The 21929-nt window shown below is 34.8% G+C and overlaps 3 protein-coding genes across 3 annotated transcripts in view; all 3 read left to right on the top strand.

Moving 5' to 3' along the window:
- LOC138319721 (serine/threonine-protein phosphatase 6 regulatory ankyrin repeat subunit B-like) overlaps positions 1–6244 on the top strand; it is a 28987-nt gene extending 22743 nt beyond the window's left edge. Inside the window, exons 11-13 of the mRNA XM_069262859.1 lie at positions 79–291; positions 433–609; positions 3630–6244. Coding sequence (XP_069118960.1) covers positions 79–291; positions 433–609; positions 3630–4288 — 1049 coding nt within the window. The 3' untranslated portion in view covers positions 4289–6244. The remainder of the gene's footprint in view (positions 1–78; positions 292–432; positions 610–3629) is intronic.
- Positions 6245–6395: 151 nt separating this feature from the next.
- Positions 6396–13751, top strand: LOC138318934 (protein-glucosylgalactosylhydroxylysine glucosidase-like). The gene is made up of 11 exons (XM_069261750.1): positions 6396–7882; positions 8098–8303; positions 8626–8827; positions 9530–9708; positions 9880–10100; positions 10545–10728; positions 11169–11378; positions 11659–11868; positions 12246–12346; positions 12671–12796; positions 13335–13751. Exons 1-11 carry the CDS (start codon positions 7683–7685, stop codon positions 13683–13685), a joined length of 2190 nt encoding a protein of 729 aa, XP_069117851.1. The 5' UTR covers positions 6396–7682; the 3' UTR covers positions 13686–13751.
- Positions 13752–13883: 132 nt separating this feature from the next.
- LOC138318933 (protein-glucosylgalactosylhydroxylysine glucosidase-like) lies at positions 13884–21233 on the top strand. Its single transcript, XM_069261749.1, has 11 exons — positions 13884–15269; positions 15707–15912; positions 16160–16370; positions 16713–16891; positions 17335–17555; positions 17833–18016; positions 18447–18656; positions 18846–19055; positions 19420–19520; positions 19869–19994; positions 20379–21233. The coding sequence occupies exons 1-11, from the start codon at positions 15055–15057 to the stop codon at positions 20727–20729; spliced, it is 2214 nt and encodes a 737-aa protein (XP_069117850.1). The 5' UTR covers positions 13884–15054; the 3' UTR covers positions 20730–21233.
- The last annotated feature ends 696 nt before the right edge of the window (positions 21234–21929 follow it).

Below are 21929 nucleotides of genomic sequence, written 5' to 3'. Positions count from 1 at the left end.
GTGGTAAGTGTAGATGTGAACTTGATGAAGATTATGTATATTTCTATGTCCTCAAGCTGTCGTTCGTCCATGTTGCAGCTTCGACCAACAACGTAGAACTGTTGAAAGTGTTCTCATCGCAAAGATACATATTGAATAAGAAGACGAGCTCTTTGAATCTATCTCCTATTTTCATCGCCGTGATGAGGAGGAATGAAGAAGCTACTGACCTCCTTCTCACATTAGACATCGATGTTAATGCTGCCTGTACTCTTAACACATCAACGGTTTTCATTCTAGCCATGGAACAAGGTAATTTCAAATTGGTCGAGCGATTTTTGTAATTTCCTGGAATTAACATTAGTATGAGAGATGGAAACAGAGATGGTGCAGAATCTCCAGCGAGCCTGGCACTTCGTTCTCAAAACAAAGATTTATTTGATGTGTTGATAGATTCTGGGGCAGATGTTAATGTCACGGTCGGTGATGGGCAAGATAGCATACTCATGAGAGCTATACCGACAGGAATTGAGTATGTTACCAAATTACTAGAAAAAGGCGCGAATGTTAATTACACCAGTCGAGTGTGTCCATACAAAGAAACAACTCTCCACATCGCTGTGAAACTCGGTAAGTGAAGATCACTCTTATTGGTTTCTACAAGGGGAGTCTACAAAATTCACTGGTAAAAGTTAACCATTCAAAAAGATTCATTAGTAATGGTACATATTTACAGTGATCATACAATGAATCGGAAACAGAGAGGGTTCGTTTCGAATGAATTTCGGCGGCGGGAGATTGTTACACCATTTAAAAAGTGTCTTTGATGTGGTCACATACCCCGTCACAGGTAACCTTCGAGAATTGAAAGCCACGCCCATTTACAATTGCAAATCAATGGCGCCTTTTGATTGGCCAGTCACTTTTTAAACTTGTGCTGCTGAACCTTCAATTGACATCAGGCTCACGTGCATATTGTAACATTTTTATAATCAAAATCGCTTGCATGTACATGAATGTACCGTACAAAAACAATTCGATATATTAATACCTCGGAAAAGTTAACATATGATTCACCAAGAATTTATAAGTGAGACTATGTCCTTGATGTCACATGTACTGTATATGAAGGATAGTGATATTCTACCCGAGGGTCACAAAATGTAAAACCCGAGGCTTGCCGAGGCTCATACATGTACCATGACGTTTTATTGCAGTTTTACAACTATGGATTTCCACCATCTTGAAATAAATTCGAAAAGAACCGCGACTGCAAGTCAATTTTCCATATATGCAAATTGCGTGATATTTTCAACACAATTCCCGTTGTTTGTATCTTTCACTAATAGAGTAAACCCAGCCTAGTTCCTGAAAACAAAAGTTTAAATTTTACCTGGAAAATAGTAATTAAAATGCATGTATTACCTGTATATTTCAATTTCATTTTATCCATAAGTCATACATGTATCAACAAGACCTATTTTTAGAAACATATCAAGTGCGTAATGCTCGACGCACATGTGTCATTGAGTAATACTCACAATGATATTTTGGCGATGGCATAATCAGGTTAAGAATTGAGTTCTGATTTTATACACTATAATCAGTATTAATTCTTTAAAGTATCAAGGAAATTATAAGAATGCATAGGAGCATGGGCGCCTACATCCTCGATACTCCAAGATTCAAAATTTGTTTGTTACAATGTGTTACAGAAGGTCATAATGTAAAAAACAAGTGAAGAAAGAATAAAGAAAAATAAATGAATTCTTGACAGAGATAACTGATGCTGCATGATGACATTATCCGAATATATATGATGGTATTCATTTATCAATTCAATTACATATACATAAATGTAGTTACATGTATGATTTAACTGAGTATTTTAATAAGTCAACCAAAAAAAAAAAAAAAAATTACGGAGGTTATTGAGAATTTTATAGAGAGTGCATCCCTATCTTTTTGGTAAAATATAAAAAAATGAATCTTCTATCTCAATGAAAATTGGTATATAGGGCTTTAAAGGGATGGCGAACATCATGAAAACATTTTCGTGAAGATTTTTGGTATTCCAAGATGTCTGCTTGCCCACTTCCTGTTTTCAGGTTCGGTCTCCGATCTCAATGAAAATTGGTATGTATGGGTTTTAAGGGATTGCAAACAACATGCAAACATTTTCGTAAAGATTTTAGTATGCCAGGATGGCTGCTGGCCCACTTCCTGTTTTCAGGTTTCGGTCTTCTATTTCAATGAAAATTGGTATATAGGGGTTTTAAGGGATGGCAAACAACATGCAAAGGTTTTCGTAAAGATTTTGCTATTCCAAGATGGTCGCTGGCTCATTTCCTGTTCTTCAGGTTTCGATCTCCGATCTCAAAGAAAATTGGTCTACAGGGGGTTTTAAGGGATGGCGAACAACATAAAAACATTTTTGTATAGATTTTTGGTATTCCAAGATGGCCGCTGGCCTAACTTCCTGTTTTTATATTTTGGTCTCTGATTTCAATAAAAATTAGCATATAGGGGTATTAAGGGATGCTGATCAATATGATACAAATTTTAAAAGATTGTCGCTGGGCAAACTTCCTGTTTTCAATTTTTCGTCAGCAATTCATTGAAAATTGGTAAATGGGGGTTTTAACTTAAAATTTTAAGGGATGCCATACAGTCATGATAACTGCCAAATCAATTTCTCTGAAAATAGCCTTGTATTACCGTATTTTTGCGCATATAGTGCACACTTTTTTCAGATTTATTGCAATTGGGGGTGCGTTTGGGGGACTATGTAATGGTGTCCATTACAATGAGTACTTGTTTTGCTTCAAGATGCTATATAAAATGAATTAAAAAAAAAAAAACCTTTCTGTTGTGAATGTTGATAAAATAAAACTTTTGAGTCATATTGTCCATATATTTTTTATAGAAAGGCAATAATCTTTGTGTTTGTAGTTATATATCTCAGTTTAAGTACGAGCTGCAAGATAAGTAACAGGCCAAACAAAAATAGTCAGTTTCAAACAATATTTTGTGCCAACTGAGAAAGGATTTACCTGTCAACAGCACATTGTTGATATGAAGTAAAGTTTACTTAGTTATAGCTTTCTTGACTATTTCTTTGAAGTATTACACATTGCCATGCAATGTTAAAATTGTCATGATTTGTCTTAAAAGTATACCATTGTAAGCAATACCTTAATCAGACTTCTTTTTTCCATCTTTGATACAGTTATGAATGTTGAAAACAATATGAAAATCAATTGCTTATTAAATGTTATTTCATGAAATGAACATAATACAAATACTGTGGAAATATTCGCTCGCTCATTTTTTTTCATTTTCAAAATATTTTAAAATAAAAAAAATCGCTTGCTCGCTCCTATTTTAAAATTACAAAATCCGAAGAACAAAAATCAAATTGGAATGGCCTTACCAGGCTTTATTATTTGGATTATTTTTAATAAGGATTTCCAATCAACGTTACCCAACAAATGTAGGGTAACCTAGTATATAACAAGTATATAATATTTTAGTACCTTAAGGTACATGTTTCCTTATTTTATTATACTTACAGATAAAGCTGATATTGTCCAGGTACTGTTGGATGCTGATGCAAATCCAAATAATCAGAGGAAAGATAATAAAATGACCCCCTATTACCAGTGCTGCCAGAAAAGGTCAAATTGCTGTTGTAGAGATACTAGCTAAAGCCGGTGCCGACGTCAACCTCAGCAGCGAATTTCCTCAGCGATGGTATAATGCACTGCATTATGGCGCCTCGTACGGTCACACACACATGTTGAAAGCTCTGCTAAAGGTTGAAGGCGCGGAGCATAACAAAGTGACATATTCCAAAAACACCCCTCTGGGACTTGTGTGTCTTGGAAAACACGCAGAGGCGGTGGAAATGTTGCTGCCACGAGGATGTAACGTTGATAACCAAGATCAAGACCGAGATACGGCCCTGATGTATGCTACATACAATGGTATGACATGTACTGTCAGGATGCTCCTTGTATACGGTGCAGATCCCGAACTTCGTAACAAAGCAAATGCCTCACCCTTATGGTACGCAGTGTACAAAAACAACATAGCGGTTGTGACATTATTGCTTGGAGAAAATGTGAAATTAGAAGTGAATAGGTTTGGTATCAACCCGGGTTACAAGTCACTACGGATATTGCGTTCTCAAAAGACCACTCTTTATGTAGCTGTAGCAAACGAGAATACAGAAATACTTTACCATCTTCTGTCTGCTCGTTACAACCTAAATGGAGAACAATGGCTTCATGTGGGATGTGCACTTTAAGGAGCTTGTAAAGCCCCTGATCTGCCGAGATATCTGAGAAATTACCTGTTATTGTAGGAGTTATAGGCTGATGTCTGAATAGGAAAACGTCGAGACCATGTCTGAATATGAAGAATTTTCCGACTGAACATAAATATGTAGACCATCTATTGCATTAACTCCTGAATTAAGTTATCATAGTGTTTGGCTTTCCACATATTGTACTGCTTTTCATTGCCATACGGCGAAGTAAATTACTAAATTGTAAAGTATTTGAAGATTTCAAATAAAATCGACACTTCTAAAAGATCTGATAACACTACATTGTTGAAAGTCATGCCATGTTAAGGATGTATTCTACTGAGGTTTCAGTCCCGCTGAAGTCTCGTTTCGACATAGACCAAAGACGTTATAAGGTTTTCAAATAAAATCTATGAATATCTGTAGCAAGTTGCCATTTGCAAATTTTATTCAAAAATTGCATTTCTATTCTTATTAGATTTTTTGTACGGGAATTATAAGAAATGACCAACTTTTGAAAATGTGCCGTTGTTTTTCTTTGAGTTGAGCTGAAGTTTTACCATTTTTGGCTTAAATTGTTTTTACCTTTAAATCATCTCTGCGCCAGTATTATTAGCTGTATCGAGCTAATTTTTGCTGTAGTTTTTACTAGCTTCGTGGTAATTTAAATATTAAGCATTAATGTGTGAAATGATACCTTTTTGTCGCTTCATATTAACATTTTATGGTAATTTTAGCACTTTTATTTTTTAACATTGAAAAATAACAGATATTGAAATGGGGCAAAAAAGTCAGCACAAGGACCCCCCATTTTTTGCAAGATTTAAAAAGAGCAACCTTCTCCCTATTGATATGCAAAATATTTCCAAAAGTTTAATAAATTTAATGGCAGGGGTAGCATATGTCGTTTTTCTGAGTGAAAATATGAATCTTGTTAATTATAACTCCTATATTTTTAAAGATCACTGGAAAATAAATTCTGCAAACATCCATGCATATCAAACACCTCATTAGGAAATTATGGATCTAACCTCTGGTGTATATGATCAAAACTACAAAATTCTCATAAAATTCAATATTATGTCAATTTTGAATGACAAAAGCTCAAAAACGAGCACACGGACTTATGTTTTTTCTTCAATTTTCTTCTATGGTATGAACTCCAATTTCCAAAACTCTATATGAGAAAAAAAGTTTAATACGAGAAAATTTTGACTCCTAAGAAGTGTACATCCTAAGAATAAATTCCTATGTTTTCTTTTCTTTTTTGGGGGGTATTATTGATTATGTTTTGTGCATTTTAAATATACATTATGCTTTCAATTCAGCTATGGATAGGTTCATCTTCTTTCGTGACATCAAAATATGCAGTATTTTTGTAAAGTATAGTAAATTTGATTGGAGTCCAGTTTTCATTCATTTCTACATCAATAAATCCAAAATAATCTGTTCTTTATGTCTATATTCAAAATTATATGTAATTTATCGAAAACCCACTGAATAATTATCATCCCATATAAATTCAACTTTCTGGCAATTCCAAAAGATACATTATGTTCAATTGTCTCTATTTCTTCATTACAAAGATGGGTTTGTTGGAAGTATTCTGTTATGTAATCTGAATTTATATAGGTGATATCATGAGAAGGATTCTTGTAATGATGTTTCCAAACGTTCTATGTACAGAATGGTTTTTTTTACCATTTTATCTTTGATGTGTTCCTCAAAGCATTCATTTTATTTAGTTAATTGTACATATCTTTGGTTTCTTTTGTGTTGTTTAGTATAATCTGAATATGGTGAGATATAAATGGTCTAAAAGGGTTTTTTTAAGTTTCATTTTGATGTTGTTACTTCAACAAGAATGTTAAATTGATGTATTCTCCTAAATAATGATAAATTATAGTTTAACCTTTGTCACATTAAAACGATGATCATTTCTAAATCACAGGTAAATTGGTGTTGAATTGCTTTTATTATTTGACATTTAGTTAAAGTGAAGTGATGCAAGAATACTAAATATATACTAGTCTTTGAAGCAATGGGTAAAAGAAGTAATATCAATGGAACAAACGTTTGTCTGTAGGATACGATTACTTCAAGTATTAAATATTGGGAAAAGAAGTTATCCAAACCGTATAGACCAAATATAATGTTCAATTTGCAAGGCAAAGCTCATTTCCTCCACACGCCGAAAGGTTAATTGCGTTCATCATTATTAAAGTATTTTTTTTTTGTATTTTCTATTATTATTTCACATAGCCGTATTTGTTATACATATATATCTTGATAAAGGGACAGACTGCCTTTGGAAATTCAACAATATTTTCTACATAGTTTCGATAACGTCCATGCTCACGGCTTTGGAAACCAACATTCTGCAATGTAAAAAGATATGAAGGTAGTCATGACCTATGAACTTGTAAGTTATCAGCAGTGAATCTATTAATAGCTATAGACGGAACCGGCTTCTGTACAACGACCTTCAGTGTGGACGGCAGGGACAAGTGACATTTTAAGTATTCGTATTTAAGATATCATCATTACACTAATATTCAATTTGAATTTTGATAATCATGTTTGTACCATTATGTAGCTTACCTACCATATACACTTAGAGAAATTTTTTTAGTACTTATAATAACACAAATCAAATATATCTATTCGTTGTTCAATTTGAATTATGAAATTTTTTGTCATTTGAGATTAATAATAAACTGATCGATGTAATTTCCTTTTAGCCTTGGTAGGACTTTATCTGTTGTCGATTAGTTGACAAGGACTTTATCTGTCGTCGATTAGTTGACCAGGAATTACATGTCGAGTTTTACCATTTTAACATAAAAACAATAACAAATAGATTCAGAAATGCCAAGGAATGCTATAAATGAACTTTACTGTCAATTACTTTAAGTATTAGATTCATACCTTTTGGCCAGTAGTGTATGTGCTAAACTGTGATTTTACATACGTTAAATCCACTACATATCCATTGGGAAACTGAAGGTTTAACTTTTTGTAACTGATCATTTTTGTCATAATGATGTAAGGTTGTTGTATTATTCGACAACGTCTTAATATTTTAGGTAAAGCTTACATAAAAGCTGCCGAATGAACTGACAGTCAGATAGCTGTAAGCTGTATGGGTTTGAAACATACCACGTAATATACGGCGTTGACAAGTCCAACTGATGACAGACATTGTTTGTTTGTTCTTATTGTAGTTATTACCTTAGCTTCATTCGATACACCACCGATTTTTCAGCGTCTACGACTAAATACATTTTCCAAGTGCAGAAAATGGGTTTGATATCAAAAGTATCTAGAAAGTTTTCTTGATGAAATTAGATTGTTTGTATTTGCATGATAACAGACATTTTACTCACTCTAGAACATGAAGAATCTCCCTTTATTTGGTGTTGTCCTTATAACCGCTACCCTGTGTGGCATGATTGAATGTGGGTTGGTCAGAGAAGATAAACATCCACGGTTGGTGAAATTGATAAACGGGAATAAAACTAAAACCGTCATGGAAACAACTACACCTTACCCAGCATTCCTTGACCCGGAAGTTACAGTTCTCTCCAGTCTAACGTGAGTTTAATTTGATAATGCTCTGTTATACGAATATATATATATACTTACCTTCATAATTAGTAACGATTGTACTGCAATATCTTATATAAATGTAGTGGTTTAGTAAATCCTCCTGACGCATCATTCGTAATATTCATACTAAATATGAATGAAATAAAAACTAAATTTGCTAACATAAAAAACAATATTCATTTTCAAAAACTTCCCTTTAGGCTTCCCGATGCCAGCAGCATGCCCTCTATCGGTAACGGTTACTTGGCCACAGTTGTCCATAGTGATACTATGTACGTGGATGGAGTATACAACGGCAAAAACATCACTAGTCACAGAGCAAGACTGAGATCAACTGCCTCTATCAGCATTACGCATTTCTCGTTCAATATAGATAACCGGAAGTACTCACTAGATACCGGAAGAGGTATTATAGGCTGAATTCTCAAGAATGTTTCAACCATTGGTCCGACTTCATTGAGAAGCTTGACAGCTATTGACTGTTATTAATACCATATGTAAAGATAATAGATAGAACAGCCGAAAGTAGGTCAATAAAGGCCGACAGTGACAATGAACAAATGTTAATTAGACCAACAAAATGGTTTTTAATCAATAACAATTAAGAATTAAAAAGTCAACCTATCGAGGAATATGTAACAATGTATCGTATGGTATTTCATACATGGTAGAAATATTACATATATAAAGAAATACTTACTAGATCTTTTACCACCTTAAACCAACAGGTATGTACATAGAGGAATATAGCCAACGTTATGTCAGCGTAGAACTGAAGATGTACGCCCACCAGTGGTTGAACAATCTGTTGGTTACTGAGATATATGTAACTAATGATGGTGCAGCACCAGTACATTTGAACCTGTCACAGACGCTGGGGCCGCTCAGTAAAGATGTTCACGTCAACACTATTCACGAAAATGGTGTTCGGTAAGTATCGGTACATATTTCAGAAGAGACAGAAAGAAACTCATTGGAAATTTAGTTATGACAATATATATTGATAAATTAATGCAAACAAACTATTCACAAGAGGTAACGAAATCAAATACACTTGGTGATTTTAAAGATTGAACCAAAAGTACAAAGTCTGATCTCTAAATGTCCAATCTAATTAAAATTAGACTTGTAATTCCGCTCCCGCTACGATACTCTATGTTACGCTTCAATACAAGAAAAGCTTAACGTAGAGTATCGTAGTTGGAGCGGAATTACAAGTCTAATTTTAATTAGATTGCTAAATGTCTTTCTTTCTTTCAATTTTGTTTGAGCTTTTTGTTAGATGACTGTTTACTTCTTTGAGAAAGTGTTTTTTGATATAGGGGCTCTATTTGAGGGTCTAAAAGAAACGTTGCTGATATTTCGTGTATAATAAAAAGGGGTAGTGTTTTAGTAGTTATTACAATGTAAATCCTAGTAAGCTGATTTGGTGTTATGTTTTAGTCCTATACCGCTCCACAGCCAACATATAAAATTGCTTAATGAGAAATGGAAAGGCTGAGATCAATCAAAGAATGGAGAGATAAAATCGTTTTAACAAGGAGACAACAAGATTCTGTGCTCATACACGCCTGTCTGTATGTTAAACGTATTGAACTTAATTTTGTATGGAAATTAACATCTTGACCGCAGTATAGACTTCGAACAAGCCAAAGAAACTGAAGCGGACGGAGACATCCCGGCGTATTTCTTGTCCATCTCCTCTCCAGTTCCCGATTCCATCACAGTCGGTCCACTCGAAGCCTCTCGCCATCTGTATCTGACAGCGATCGCCGAGAATTCCTTGATAGCCATGGCCTCGTATGGACAAGGTCAGTGATTATCTAGAGTCTTTAATAGTGTTATCGGTGTTTCTTTTTGCTCTGTTCAGAGTGTATTCAATTTTCGATTATTGAGGAAGATACCTTTTCACACATTCTTAATGACTTCTGAAATGGTTTCCCATCTGTATTGTAAGACTACATACTGACATGTTTCTATAGGGTTAGATTATTTTATGAATGGAACACTGGAATCCTCCCATGTGAACCACTGGGAAAGCATGTGGCGAGAAGGACGGATTGACGTAGATGGTGACAAAGAGCTGAGCAGACTGAACTATGCTGCATTGTACTATCTTCTGAGTGAGATTCCACAGTACCAGACCTACGGACCATTCTACGGAATATCTGCTGGGGGATTAGGATATGGCGACAAACACAACGTAAAGTATCCTTCATCAACCATTCTAATTTACTTAATTAAGTACAATTTATAACCAACTGAGAGGTTAATATTTCAATCAATTGTCATAATACATATGAAAACCGTTACCAAAAGCCCAAATAAAATTTCTGGACGAAAGAAAGATTTCAGAAACTAAGATATGTTTGCAGACAAGAACAGAGAAATAAAAACAACACCTTTTACCTTCTAATTTTCTTCATATGGAAACAAATCGTTACAGTTTGGGAAGGATAGTTATTTATTAGCTTGCTTCCCTTGATGAGCGTTATCCTCTATTCTTTGCATTCAGTTCCTGGTTCATTCTATATACTATATACAATTAGTTTCATCGTTTGCGCTAATTGGTTTGCTTTCCGCGAAATGATGCTATTAACATGATATGTGTTTCTATTGTGTCAAGTTCATGAATATATATTTTTAGGATTATAAAGGTCATGTATCCTGGGACCAGGACACGTGGATATTTCCCTCCTTGCTTCCTCTACATTCTGACAAAGCCAAGGTTATCCTAGGAACCCGTGTGAGGACACACTCTGCTGCTAATTCACTCGCCAAATCCATGGGATACGAGGGAGCCATGTTTCCTTGGGAGAGTGCTTACACTGGTAACATACCAATCCTGATTATAAGGGTAGTTTCCAGGGATCAATGACATATTCTGAGATTTCGGTGAAACTCTTACGCGTTTACTTAGCGAGAAAAAATGTTTTTTTGACAAATCTGTATAAAATGTGTGTATGTTTCAAGAATTCTTCGTTACTATTCAGATATTGTTATAGTCGTTTTACACGAAACCGTTTGGTATGTTGGAATATCTTCGCTACAATCATCACTACTAATACATGTAGTTTTAAAAATCAAAGTGTGTTTTGATTTATTTTGATTCGTTACTATTCAGATATTGTAATAGTCGTTTTACACGAAACCGTTTGGTATGTTGGAATATCTTCGCTACAATCATCACTACTAATACATGTAGTTTTAAAAATCAAAGTGTGTTTTGATTTATTTGTAATCCAATGCCCCCTTCCGCGTGTTTCTACAGGCTTAAACGTTTGTCCAGACAGTGAATGTTTGAGGTATGAGCACCACATCACTGGGGACGTAGCCATGGCATTCCAACAGTTTGTCATGATGACTCGGGACACACATTTCCTGGAATCTGAAGGTGCCGCTGACGTCATCAATGACATAGCCTCGTTCTGGATGTCGAGAATGACACATGATAATGACAGCGATCAGTATGAAATATATGGTACCTAACATAGTGAAACATGCTTCCAGGATAAATTCTGGATTAAATTATTGACACGTTACCAGCTTTAACGACTTCATTATTTTTGTGTCCTTCATTGTCTCGTCAGGATTGGGAATTCACTTAAGTAGTAAGACTATAATAATAGTTATGAATTTTCTTTGTTTGGAACTGAAATGATTTCTTTACCGACAAAAAGTGCCAAAATAGTCATTATGTGAAAACAAATAATTTCGAATCTGTTCTGATTGAATATTATCACATCATGGTATTGTTGTAGATGTAATGGGCCCCGACAAATCCCACGTCCCTGTCAACAACTCGGCCTATACCAACAGTGTAGCCAAGCTCAGCCTCCTCCTACCAAAGTACGCCCTGTCTCTGGTCAATAAGACGGCAGACCCCAGGTTTGAGGACGCTGCCAAGAAAACATACGTACCATACAATAACACTGGCAAATGGCACCCCGAGTATGATGGATATGTGGAGGGTTTGTATCATATTCAAATACTTATCATAAATTCTTCATATAGCTAACGTGTAGCTGTCTGGCATATGCTCATTTAAGATAACGAAATATTTTACACACATTTAAATAAATACATTAATACGACTACCTGAAACATTTTTTTCTTTTAATATTTTGAAATGCAGTGAAACCTGCCTTAGTCACAACCCATATATAAAGATTAACTTTTAATAAGACCTTTTTCAAGGTTATTAAATGACCAATTTTAACACAATTCAACGTGTGTATAATTTACTCTGTCCATCGGGTGGACATTATAGACAAGTATGATTGCAAACGAAGCACGGTTATAAAAAAGAAACATAATTACAATAGGATGGTTTTCATACAATATACAGGGACAACCGTACAGCAGGCCGACACAATCCTACTAGGATTTCCACTCATGGCTGACCTATCAGCTGAAACCAGACAGAATGATCTAGAAATCTATGAGAAAGTTTGTACAGTACTTCTTTTCGTAACGTTTTAAGATAAATAGAATGTGTGCTTATTCCAGTAAATTAAGAAGTGAAAGTGAAATAAAAAGCAAGTCGATATAATTTTGCTAAATAAAAATCCACTTTAATTCTTTAGTTTAATTAGAAACATTTTTGTATCAATTTTTTTTCAATGTCATGATTGTCGAACATTTTATATACTAACATCGAAAATAAACTTCCTTTATGTGCTAAAACACATTAGATATATTATATATGCTTTCAGTTAGCGTTGTATTGATTTTGTTTGCTATAAGAATAATAACAATACCTGTTTATTTCAGGTAACAGCCACGGCCCCACCTATGACATGGGCAATGTTTGCATTAGGCTGGTTGGAACTGAATAACACAGACAAAGCCGAACAACACTTTAACAAACAGTTAGAGAACGTTGTTGGCCCATATAAAGTGAGGTCATACATAACGAAGATCAGATTAACTGATGGAAATTTAAACGAAACCCCATTGCTCGTTTGAGAATAAACAAGAATAATCGATCTGGTCACTATCTGTTATGGATGTATTGTCGTAGCTACATATGTATGGGTGAAAGAATTAACATCATTATGTTCCGGGCAATATGAGATCCTTTAATTACTTCAAATAGTATATGTGCCAAAGAACTAATCCTAAGTGTGACCCTGTTTGTTTTATGTGTGTCTTGATAAAATGGCTGACAGCCTTTGAAAATTCATTACGTTTATTTTGTCTACACGGTGTATATTACTTCTTTGCCCCATACATGATATTGTTTAATTATAAAATTAAACAGAGCGGCAAGAACAAGAATCTAAATAATTTTTAATTGTATTCACATAAATCTTGAAATCTCGGTCTTCAAACGTGTTTTTACACAAAATGTGATTTACGTTGGTTTTGTGTGATATTTTTTATTTGTATACTTCTGTAAACCGTTAAAATGAATATAACTTTTACTTCCCATTAGCTATGGTCTAACCCTGAGGACAATAAAGGTGGACTGAACTACCTGACAGCTATTGGAGGATACCTTCAATCCCTTCTATACGGCTATGGTGGCTTTAGGATATATCCAGACAGACTCCAGTTTAGCCCTGCCATACCACCCAATACCACCTCACTGAGTCTCACCGGAATAGACTATCTGGGAGGCTCATATCACTTCACTTTCTCCGACCAATACATAACGATAAACCAGACGTCGGCCGCCGCGGGTAGAATGAAGGTCGTCATTCCGTCGACACATCATACCCAGACGTTAGATGTTGGGACTGTAATCAAGTTCCGCAGGAGTACAGCTTACCTGACGTTGTCTTAATAAAAAATTGTAAATAGCTGTATTTAATGATTTTTAATGAAGAAATAAAAGAATGATTTAGATTTATCCCGTCGTAATTAATCTTATTTAAACTAATGATAAACGTATCCATTTCATGCCGCCAACACCGACGGCGTCAAAAAGAATCGTATATGAGGAAAAGAATTATTTTAGACTCGTTTTTTCATTTCCGTTATTTACATTTTTGAATGAATTTAATATTTGTGTGTTTCATGTTCTGTCATTTGATATACATATACCTGAATTGCATTTTCCTGTATCACAAACTAAACATTTAAATTAACATTGGTGTATTTCTGTATGTATGTACACACCAAATTGTTAAACATTGCAATACAACACCGGTCGTCTGTCGAATTGGTGTGTCACCATTACCACCATCCTCTATACTCCAAGGGTTCCGGTCACATAAGATCTCTACACCCTTACACTATTTCATAGTAAAACTGAAGGAAGCTCAGAGGAACAAATCTGAGCCAATCACAGGCCAGCACAAATTTTGTTTGAAAACTATAGAGAGATCAACGCCCTACTTCAAAGCCACAGTCAACCACAGTTTACCGTTATACGGCTCTGTTGGTGTAATCAAAGGACTAAATTACCTGTTGTGTTGTCTCCAGTTTTACTATGAGATAGTCCAGGGGTGTTGAGATCGTATGTGATCGAAACCCTTGGAGTATCGAAGATGCATTACCACCGAGTTCAGCAATTTACGTAATCAATATACCATTGAATCTCGTCTACGAACTGAATATTCTAACTTCTGTGTCAATTATTTCCTGTGATGTTATTTTCACGATTGATTTTCGCGGATTTCGAGGGCGATCAGAAATCACAAACATATATCGCAGGGAAAATGTGTCATATATAGTAGAACCAAAGAGGTCTCGATCGGGAAATTAAATCCTTAAAAAGTCGTCATGTTTGAAAAAACGAAATGAAGTTGTGGCGAAAATAAGCCGTTTTACAGTAGCTCACAAGGGTAATGTGTAACCACATGACAAAACACGTTTTGTCCACAATATAAAGTTTAAAATCTGTACTGTGTGAATTATGATGATGTGGTACACAGGGTACATGCCTGTGAATTCAGGGTTGGTAAGTCTGGGTGCCTGTGTTGGCCTGATAAAGTAGATCTTCCATAGACACTATGCTATCTGGACATGAAGTCCTATCGGTGTTATTACGTAAATGTATCACTAGTTTTTGTCAGTTCAGATGGTTATTCATCATATGTATAAAACATGGGTGTGGAATATGATTCGGCTAGCTTGATTTGATGCCAGTCATCCCTGGGCACGTCATTGTTACCAAGATTACGAGAATTTAATTTTCTCATGTGGAGATCATGTACCCCTTTCATCTGTTTTTGATCGTACTGACATTGGTCGGTTTCAATATCTGTGTCAGTTTAGCCAGATCCACCAACAATATGACGGTATCCAGTCACCGTGACAGCCTCGTTACGTTGTTCCATGGATCTTTAACAGTAAAAATAAAGGAAAACCAGAGAGCTTACCCGTCATTTCTGGACCAGGATGTCACAGTATTATCAGTTGACAGGTAATATTCGGCCACACGTGCCTTGCGACGAGTATGGAATTTTAAGTGTTGTCTAAGGATTTGTATCTATAAAGCCTTGTAACATTTTTACGTATTTTACATCAATATTTGTTAAAATAAGGGGGGGGGGGTTAATGTGTCATTAATGACTCATTATTTAGTTTGCATGTGGTATTTTCTAATTGGTTACAGTTGATTGTCTCACTAAAGATAATCTTTATCTTGTTATTCTTACGTTTACTCTTTAAACATACATTATTTCCGCGAATATGAACAAGCAACTGTATAAAATGGTTTCAGCTTTCATGCTCGGTTTCACTTTTGCTCCTTTATTTTTTGTCAAACTTTTATTTAATTTTATATAAATTGTCCTCTCTCCATAGATGACATAGCATTTGAGCGTTATGATGTCAATAAAATTTACCCTCTTAACATAGTTTACCTGATGGTGCCTCCATGCCAACCATTGGTAACGGTTACCTAGCAACCCTTATACACAGTGATACCATGTATGTAGATGGTGTTTACAACGGCCCAAATGGTACCAGTCACAGGGCCAGGCTACGGTCCACATCCTCCATCAACATAACCGATTTCTCCTTCCCTGTAAGAGACCGGAAATACTCCCTGGACGTCGGCAGAGGTAGTGAATCGAATATAAAGAAAATAAATTCTTAAGATACATATTTCTGTCATTGTAAATATGTCTACGCTTTAGTTTTTGTTTCTTTTGTCTGGTATATACATTTTTTATTTTCATTAACTAACCATTTGTTCATGAATTATTGAATTTCCGACAATATTGATATCGTAGGGGTCTTGCACGTTATATTTCAAAACATTTGGTCGATCTGAGGAGGACTTATTACTTCATTTTAATGTGTTTGCAGGTATGTACGTTGAGGAGTATATATCTGAGGACATCAGAGTAGAGATGAGCATGTACGCCCACCAATGGCTGAACCGACTACTGATCACGGAGATATCTGTGGTAAACAATGGCAGTGTACCTGTCTATCTAAACTTATCCCAGAACCTGGGCCCTCCCAGTGATGATGTTACATTTCAGACTGTGGACAGGCATGATTTAAACGAATTTCGGTAGGTTTTTATGATAATAAACCTAATATCTTATCAACATGTTGTTTTTATTGGTATGGTTGCAGTTTAACAAATACAAAAATAACGTTTTAGATAGATTTCGCACGTTTTAAATATATAAAGTTTTGAATGAATATCTATGTTTAATGAAGAAATACAAAATGATTATGAACGTTTTGCTTCATTTTTAATTTCACAACGTTTAACGCTCATAATAATATATAATAATCGCATGGTTCACTTGAATGTAAAGAAGACTTTTATAAAGACAAAAATTAAATTTTATTAAGGATGATGTTTATGCCATCATTATCCAATTGTTTATGTTTCTTTGCATTTTAGAATGGAAAATGGCACTACCAATGTACCCGAGTTTGATACAGTCGATAGGAGGGACTTGGTGGCTTTGTCCACATTAGTTCCGGATTCTATCACGGTAGAAGCTGGTGGGAACGTCAGATATCTATTCCAGACGTGTGTGGAATCGAAACTTAAAGATTCGACAGAATCTTTCCAGCAGGGTAACGCGTATCATTATCATATAAACTAAAATGAGATTACAAGAGACGTATATATTCATCGTCAGACGCCAATGACAAATTACTCTCGATACTCCTCGTTATCATAATCCTTACAGAAATGTGAAGGCATTGATAATGGATGCCAAAAGTGTGGATAAGCAAACGAAGGGGTCTGCGAACTGTAAATGCCAGAAATTTTAAAATATCGAAGTGATTATTTACGTTTCTTATTTTTGATCTTAACGTTTTTATCTACATATCAAGTTGGTTTTGGGATTCGTTATGTCATTTTATTATGTCATTTTGCTGTATACAATATTAACAATTGTTTGAAAAGCTCTTTGACACGGATCAATGTGTACAAAACATCATTTGAAATATAGCCAAATGATTTTTATGCCAAAATTAAACTATATCGGATAATTGTGTAATCTTTATTGTAGGTATCAACTATTTCTTTAACGGGACGCTGAGGAGTTCCCATGAGGAGAAATGGGAATATATATGGCGAAAGGGGAGAATAGATGTGGATTCTAATGTGAAAATCAATAGAATTAATTATGCGGCCCTGTATTATCTACTGAGTGAGGTACCCAGGGATGGGAGTAAGGGAACTTTCACTGGAATATCACCGGGAGGGCTAGCTCACGGTGCCTTACATAAGGTATCTTCAATAGAAAAGCTTTAAAATCTAAACAGCAATATTGTGCAATGTCAATGTAATTTGAAATTTAAATCGAAACATATCTTCCTTCATATTTGGTGATGTTGTTTTGAATCTGTTATTATGTGCATATCAATACGATTTCCTTATATTCGCGGCATTTTCTTCTTGACCCATTGGATTTTCTTCCCTGCAATTCATTTTTGATGCCAATGTTTCTGCTAATGCTCAAGAATTAAAAGCTAATGTATATGCATGTGACAATGTGTATTATAAGGATTACCAAGGACATGTCTTCTGGGACCAAGAGACGTGGATGTTCCCGCCACTTCTTGCACTTCACGGAGACAAAGCAAAGACAATAATCAAAAGCAGAATAACGAAACACGCATCTGCTAAGCACATCGCAAACATGAAAGGTTTTGATGGAGCAATGTTTCCATGGGAGAGCGCATATACTGGTAACGTTTGATTCTAGTTTCATAAAGAAGACAATATGTTGTTTAATACATATACATTTACTTGTATAGTAAAGTGAGAACTTTAGCGAAATATAACGTCAAAACAAAAACATATACTAGATGAAACATAATTTCATGGTACGAAATTATCAGTTGATCATATGAGACAAAAAATTGGATGACAGGCTTTGTATATTAATGGGTGGCGTGTGTTACAGTTCCTGCATTTTATTATTGAAAAAGCTTCTTTCTTTCTTTCTTTCTTTCTTTCTTTCTTTTTCTTTCTTTCGTTCTTTCTTTCTTTCTTATTCTTTCTTTCTATCTTTCTTTCTTTCTTTCTTTCTCGATATATATTTACACTAAATGGATCTAAATCGTTATCGGATGCTACACATTAAGGTAGAACGTGTTATGTTTGATCTAAATAAAGGTCTGGAGGTGTGTCCCCTGGCACAGTATTCTGATTACGAACAGCACATCACAGGCGATATAGCACTAGCATTCCAACAGTACATCATGATGACTAGAGACAAACATTTCCTCGACGACGAAGGTGCAGCTGACGTCATCACGGATATAGCCTCGTTCTGGATGTCTAGGATGACGTATAGCCCGGCAGAAGATCACTATGAAATAAATGGTAGGTAAGGTGTTTAATTCTATCTAGTTTTGAAAATGCTTCATATCAAGTTTCCTTAAATAAATGAAGATTGGATATATACACTGATTTTAAATAATTTCAAGATAAATAAACAGATAAATTTTGAGAGACACATCTTATCAATAAATAATTTGAATTACGAATAAACATCATGTTTCATTAACGTAGATGTGATGCCCCCGGACGAGTACCACTATCCTGTCAACAACTCCGTCTATACCAACAGTGTGGCTAAGATTAGCCTACTACTACCTAAGTACGCCCTACCCTTAATAAACAGGAGGCCGGACCCACGGTTTGAGGATATGGCTAAGAAAACCTATATACCATTTAACACTACTGGCCAGTGGCACCCAGAGTATGACGGATATACACAAGGTATGTCGTTTGTCAGGTTGATCTCAGTGTCTCATTTATGACTCATTTATTACGTCAAGTAAAATACATTTTTAAACTTGAAGTAATCAATGTAATAATTATATAGGTAGCTTACCTCAGCTGTCTTTGATAATTAGTTATAGTAGCAGATCACAACCCTTCAGAAAAGACTTTCAAAAGAGTTGCAATGTATCTTTTTTTCTAGAGATTTCATAACATTTAGATAATCACAATTCTGATCATTTTGTCCATATCGTACGGACTTGTTGTTTGCAGGAAATATCTTCATTGCTGTAATGCGACGACACGTTATATTCTTTACATTTGGTTTGCCGTGTATTTAGATCAAGCATTCTTTCTTCAGATGAAATTGTAAAACAGGCCGATGTTGTTCTTCTCGGTTACCCTCTTGTGACTGATATGTCAGAGGAAATTAGGAAAAACGATTTAGAGATTTACGAAAAGGTAAATATTAGTGATATTATTCCATAGAAGCAAAAATTGTAACTGTAATAAGAATATAGACCTACTTCTCTTCTTTTCCTTCTATTTTTCCTCTCTTCTGAAACATTTAAATGTCATCTTGTAAATATTATGTATGTTGTAAGACCATATTGGGAGATGTTTCTATAAAGGTTTGAAAACTTGTGCACATCTCATTGTATATATATATATATATATATATATATATATATATTGAATAAATTTATCTGTGAAGTCCAATTAAACATTCATATTCATTTTAAATTGTATTATCTCTTTATTTGATTAAATTTAAAGTTGTTGCCATTTCTTTCTTTTTGTATGAACAAGGTTACCCCTGGAGGGCCCGCAATGACTTGGGGTATGTTTGCCATCGGGTGGCTAGAACTAAATGAAACAGCTAAAGCTGAGAATTTGTTCAAGAAACAATTCAACAATGTTGTTCCTCCATTTAATGTAAGTTGTATTGAGAAAGAGTGGTTTACTATGACATTTCATTAACTTTCTTTACAATTCTAGGAAATTAATTTAGATACTCTTCTAAGAGTGCATGAAGGATTTATGTTTATAATTTATAAAAAGGTATCGACATAAACTACCTTCTATCTACTAACGTTTGCTAAAGGTAATCGGTATAATTTAGTTAGTTGTGTGATCTTAATGTTACCATACTGAAACTCTTAAACTACTTACGATTTAAAATTAAAAAGCAATATTGTCTATTTTTGAGATGGGATAAGGTATGATTATGAAATATAAGAAACGATTTATGGATAATAAACATAATCAATAAACATTCATGACAATACTATATGTTGATAAAGTTTCGTTTCGATTTAGATCTGGTCGGAGGTGGAGAAAGGTGGTGGAGCTAGAAATTTTCTTACCGGAATTGGTGGATACTTACAATCATTGATCTTTGGTTATGGCGGATTTAGAATATTTGCAGACAGGCTTCAGTTTGACCCTATCTTACCACCTGATACCGCGTCATTTAATTTGACTGGAATAGACTACCTGGACGGGTCCTTTGATTTCATATTCACCGAAACTCAAATGTTCATCAACCAAACCAAAGACGCTATGGGTACCATGAATGTGACAATAGCGTCTACTGGACAGACATATACCCTGGATGTCGGGATCGCGGTCCAATACCCTAGGAACAAAGCTTATTTGGTGCTGACATGACGACTTGAGCTTGACACAGTGCCCGTATATTATATTTATCATGGATGAAGAGTCCATCGACCAATATCTCAATTCATGTATATATTTATACCTTGTATGATATTACGAAATATGGGAGTTGCATTTACATGTATTAAGATATTGTGCCTTATTGCATATATGAATTAAAGAATATCAATGGAAATAAGAACAAAGTATATTTTGATATATCTTGCCGAATAACAAAAGGGCAATAATAAAGTTCGTTTGGAATTTTCTGTTTTATATGTAGACTTCTTCAACAATATGTTAAAGCACGTGAAACAAAAAATGATTTAAACACAGAACTATCACAGTTATTTCCTTTTAAAGTATTCAATAAAATGTTTTCAAATTACTTTATACAAGGATCTGATCAAAACTGCTGCTGTCGGGAAAAACCGAAAACAAATCGACAAGATACAATAAAAAGGAAATTTTGCAATATTTTTTTCGATAACTCATGACTATGAAAATAATCATAAGCCAAGTAAAATGGAACAAATACATTCATATTAATCTTAATTAAATGAAAGCTGGAACAAATTAAGACGATTATCAATACACGAATTTATAAGGTCATACATACCCGTTGTAAATTGGTCGTCAAATGCATTAAAGAGAAATTTGGCTTGGTTTTATCAGTTTAATGTCTTAATAACAGTCAGGGTCATTTGAGGACGTGCCAAATGTGTTGATGGAAGAAAGCCAGAGTACCCGGAGAAAAACCACAGACCAGCGGTCATTACCTGGCATCTGCCTCACATGGTATCCGAACTCGCATACCAGAGGTAGAGGGCGTATAGTGATATGTCGGGACACCTTAACCACTCGGCCACTGCAGCCCCAGAAAGGAAGAAGTGGAAAGGAATTCGTGTTTATGGCAAAAAGGAAAATATTTTCAGTTCATTTATGTCTCGTAGTCGATCTTATTTAGAAATATATAGCAAAACATAATAATAGTCGTAAGTAATGATAACATATATAATTTGTTGTTTTTTGAAAGAAATACTCTACAATTTCTTTGCATAACAACATTCAACTTTTATCTGTAATACAATTACTTTTTTTCTTTGGATTATCGCCCTGTATATGCTTACAGTATCGACGACATACATAAACTAATATACATAGATAAAGATACGATAAGAATCTAGGTCATGGACAACCGACACTATAGAC

This window comes from Argopecten irradians, chromosome 3 (assembly GCF_041381155.1).
Source record: "Argopecten irradians isolate NY chromosome 3, Ai_NY, whole genome shotgun sequence".
Classification (NCBI taxonomy): Eukaryota; Metazoa; Mollusca; class Bivalvia; order Pectinida; family Pectinidae; genus Argopecten; species Argopecten irradians.
This window is presented reverse-complemented; position numbering and strand designations above follow the sequence as displayed.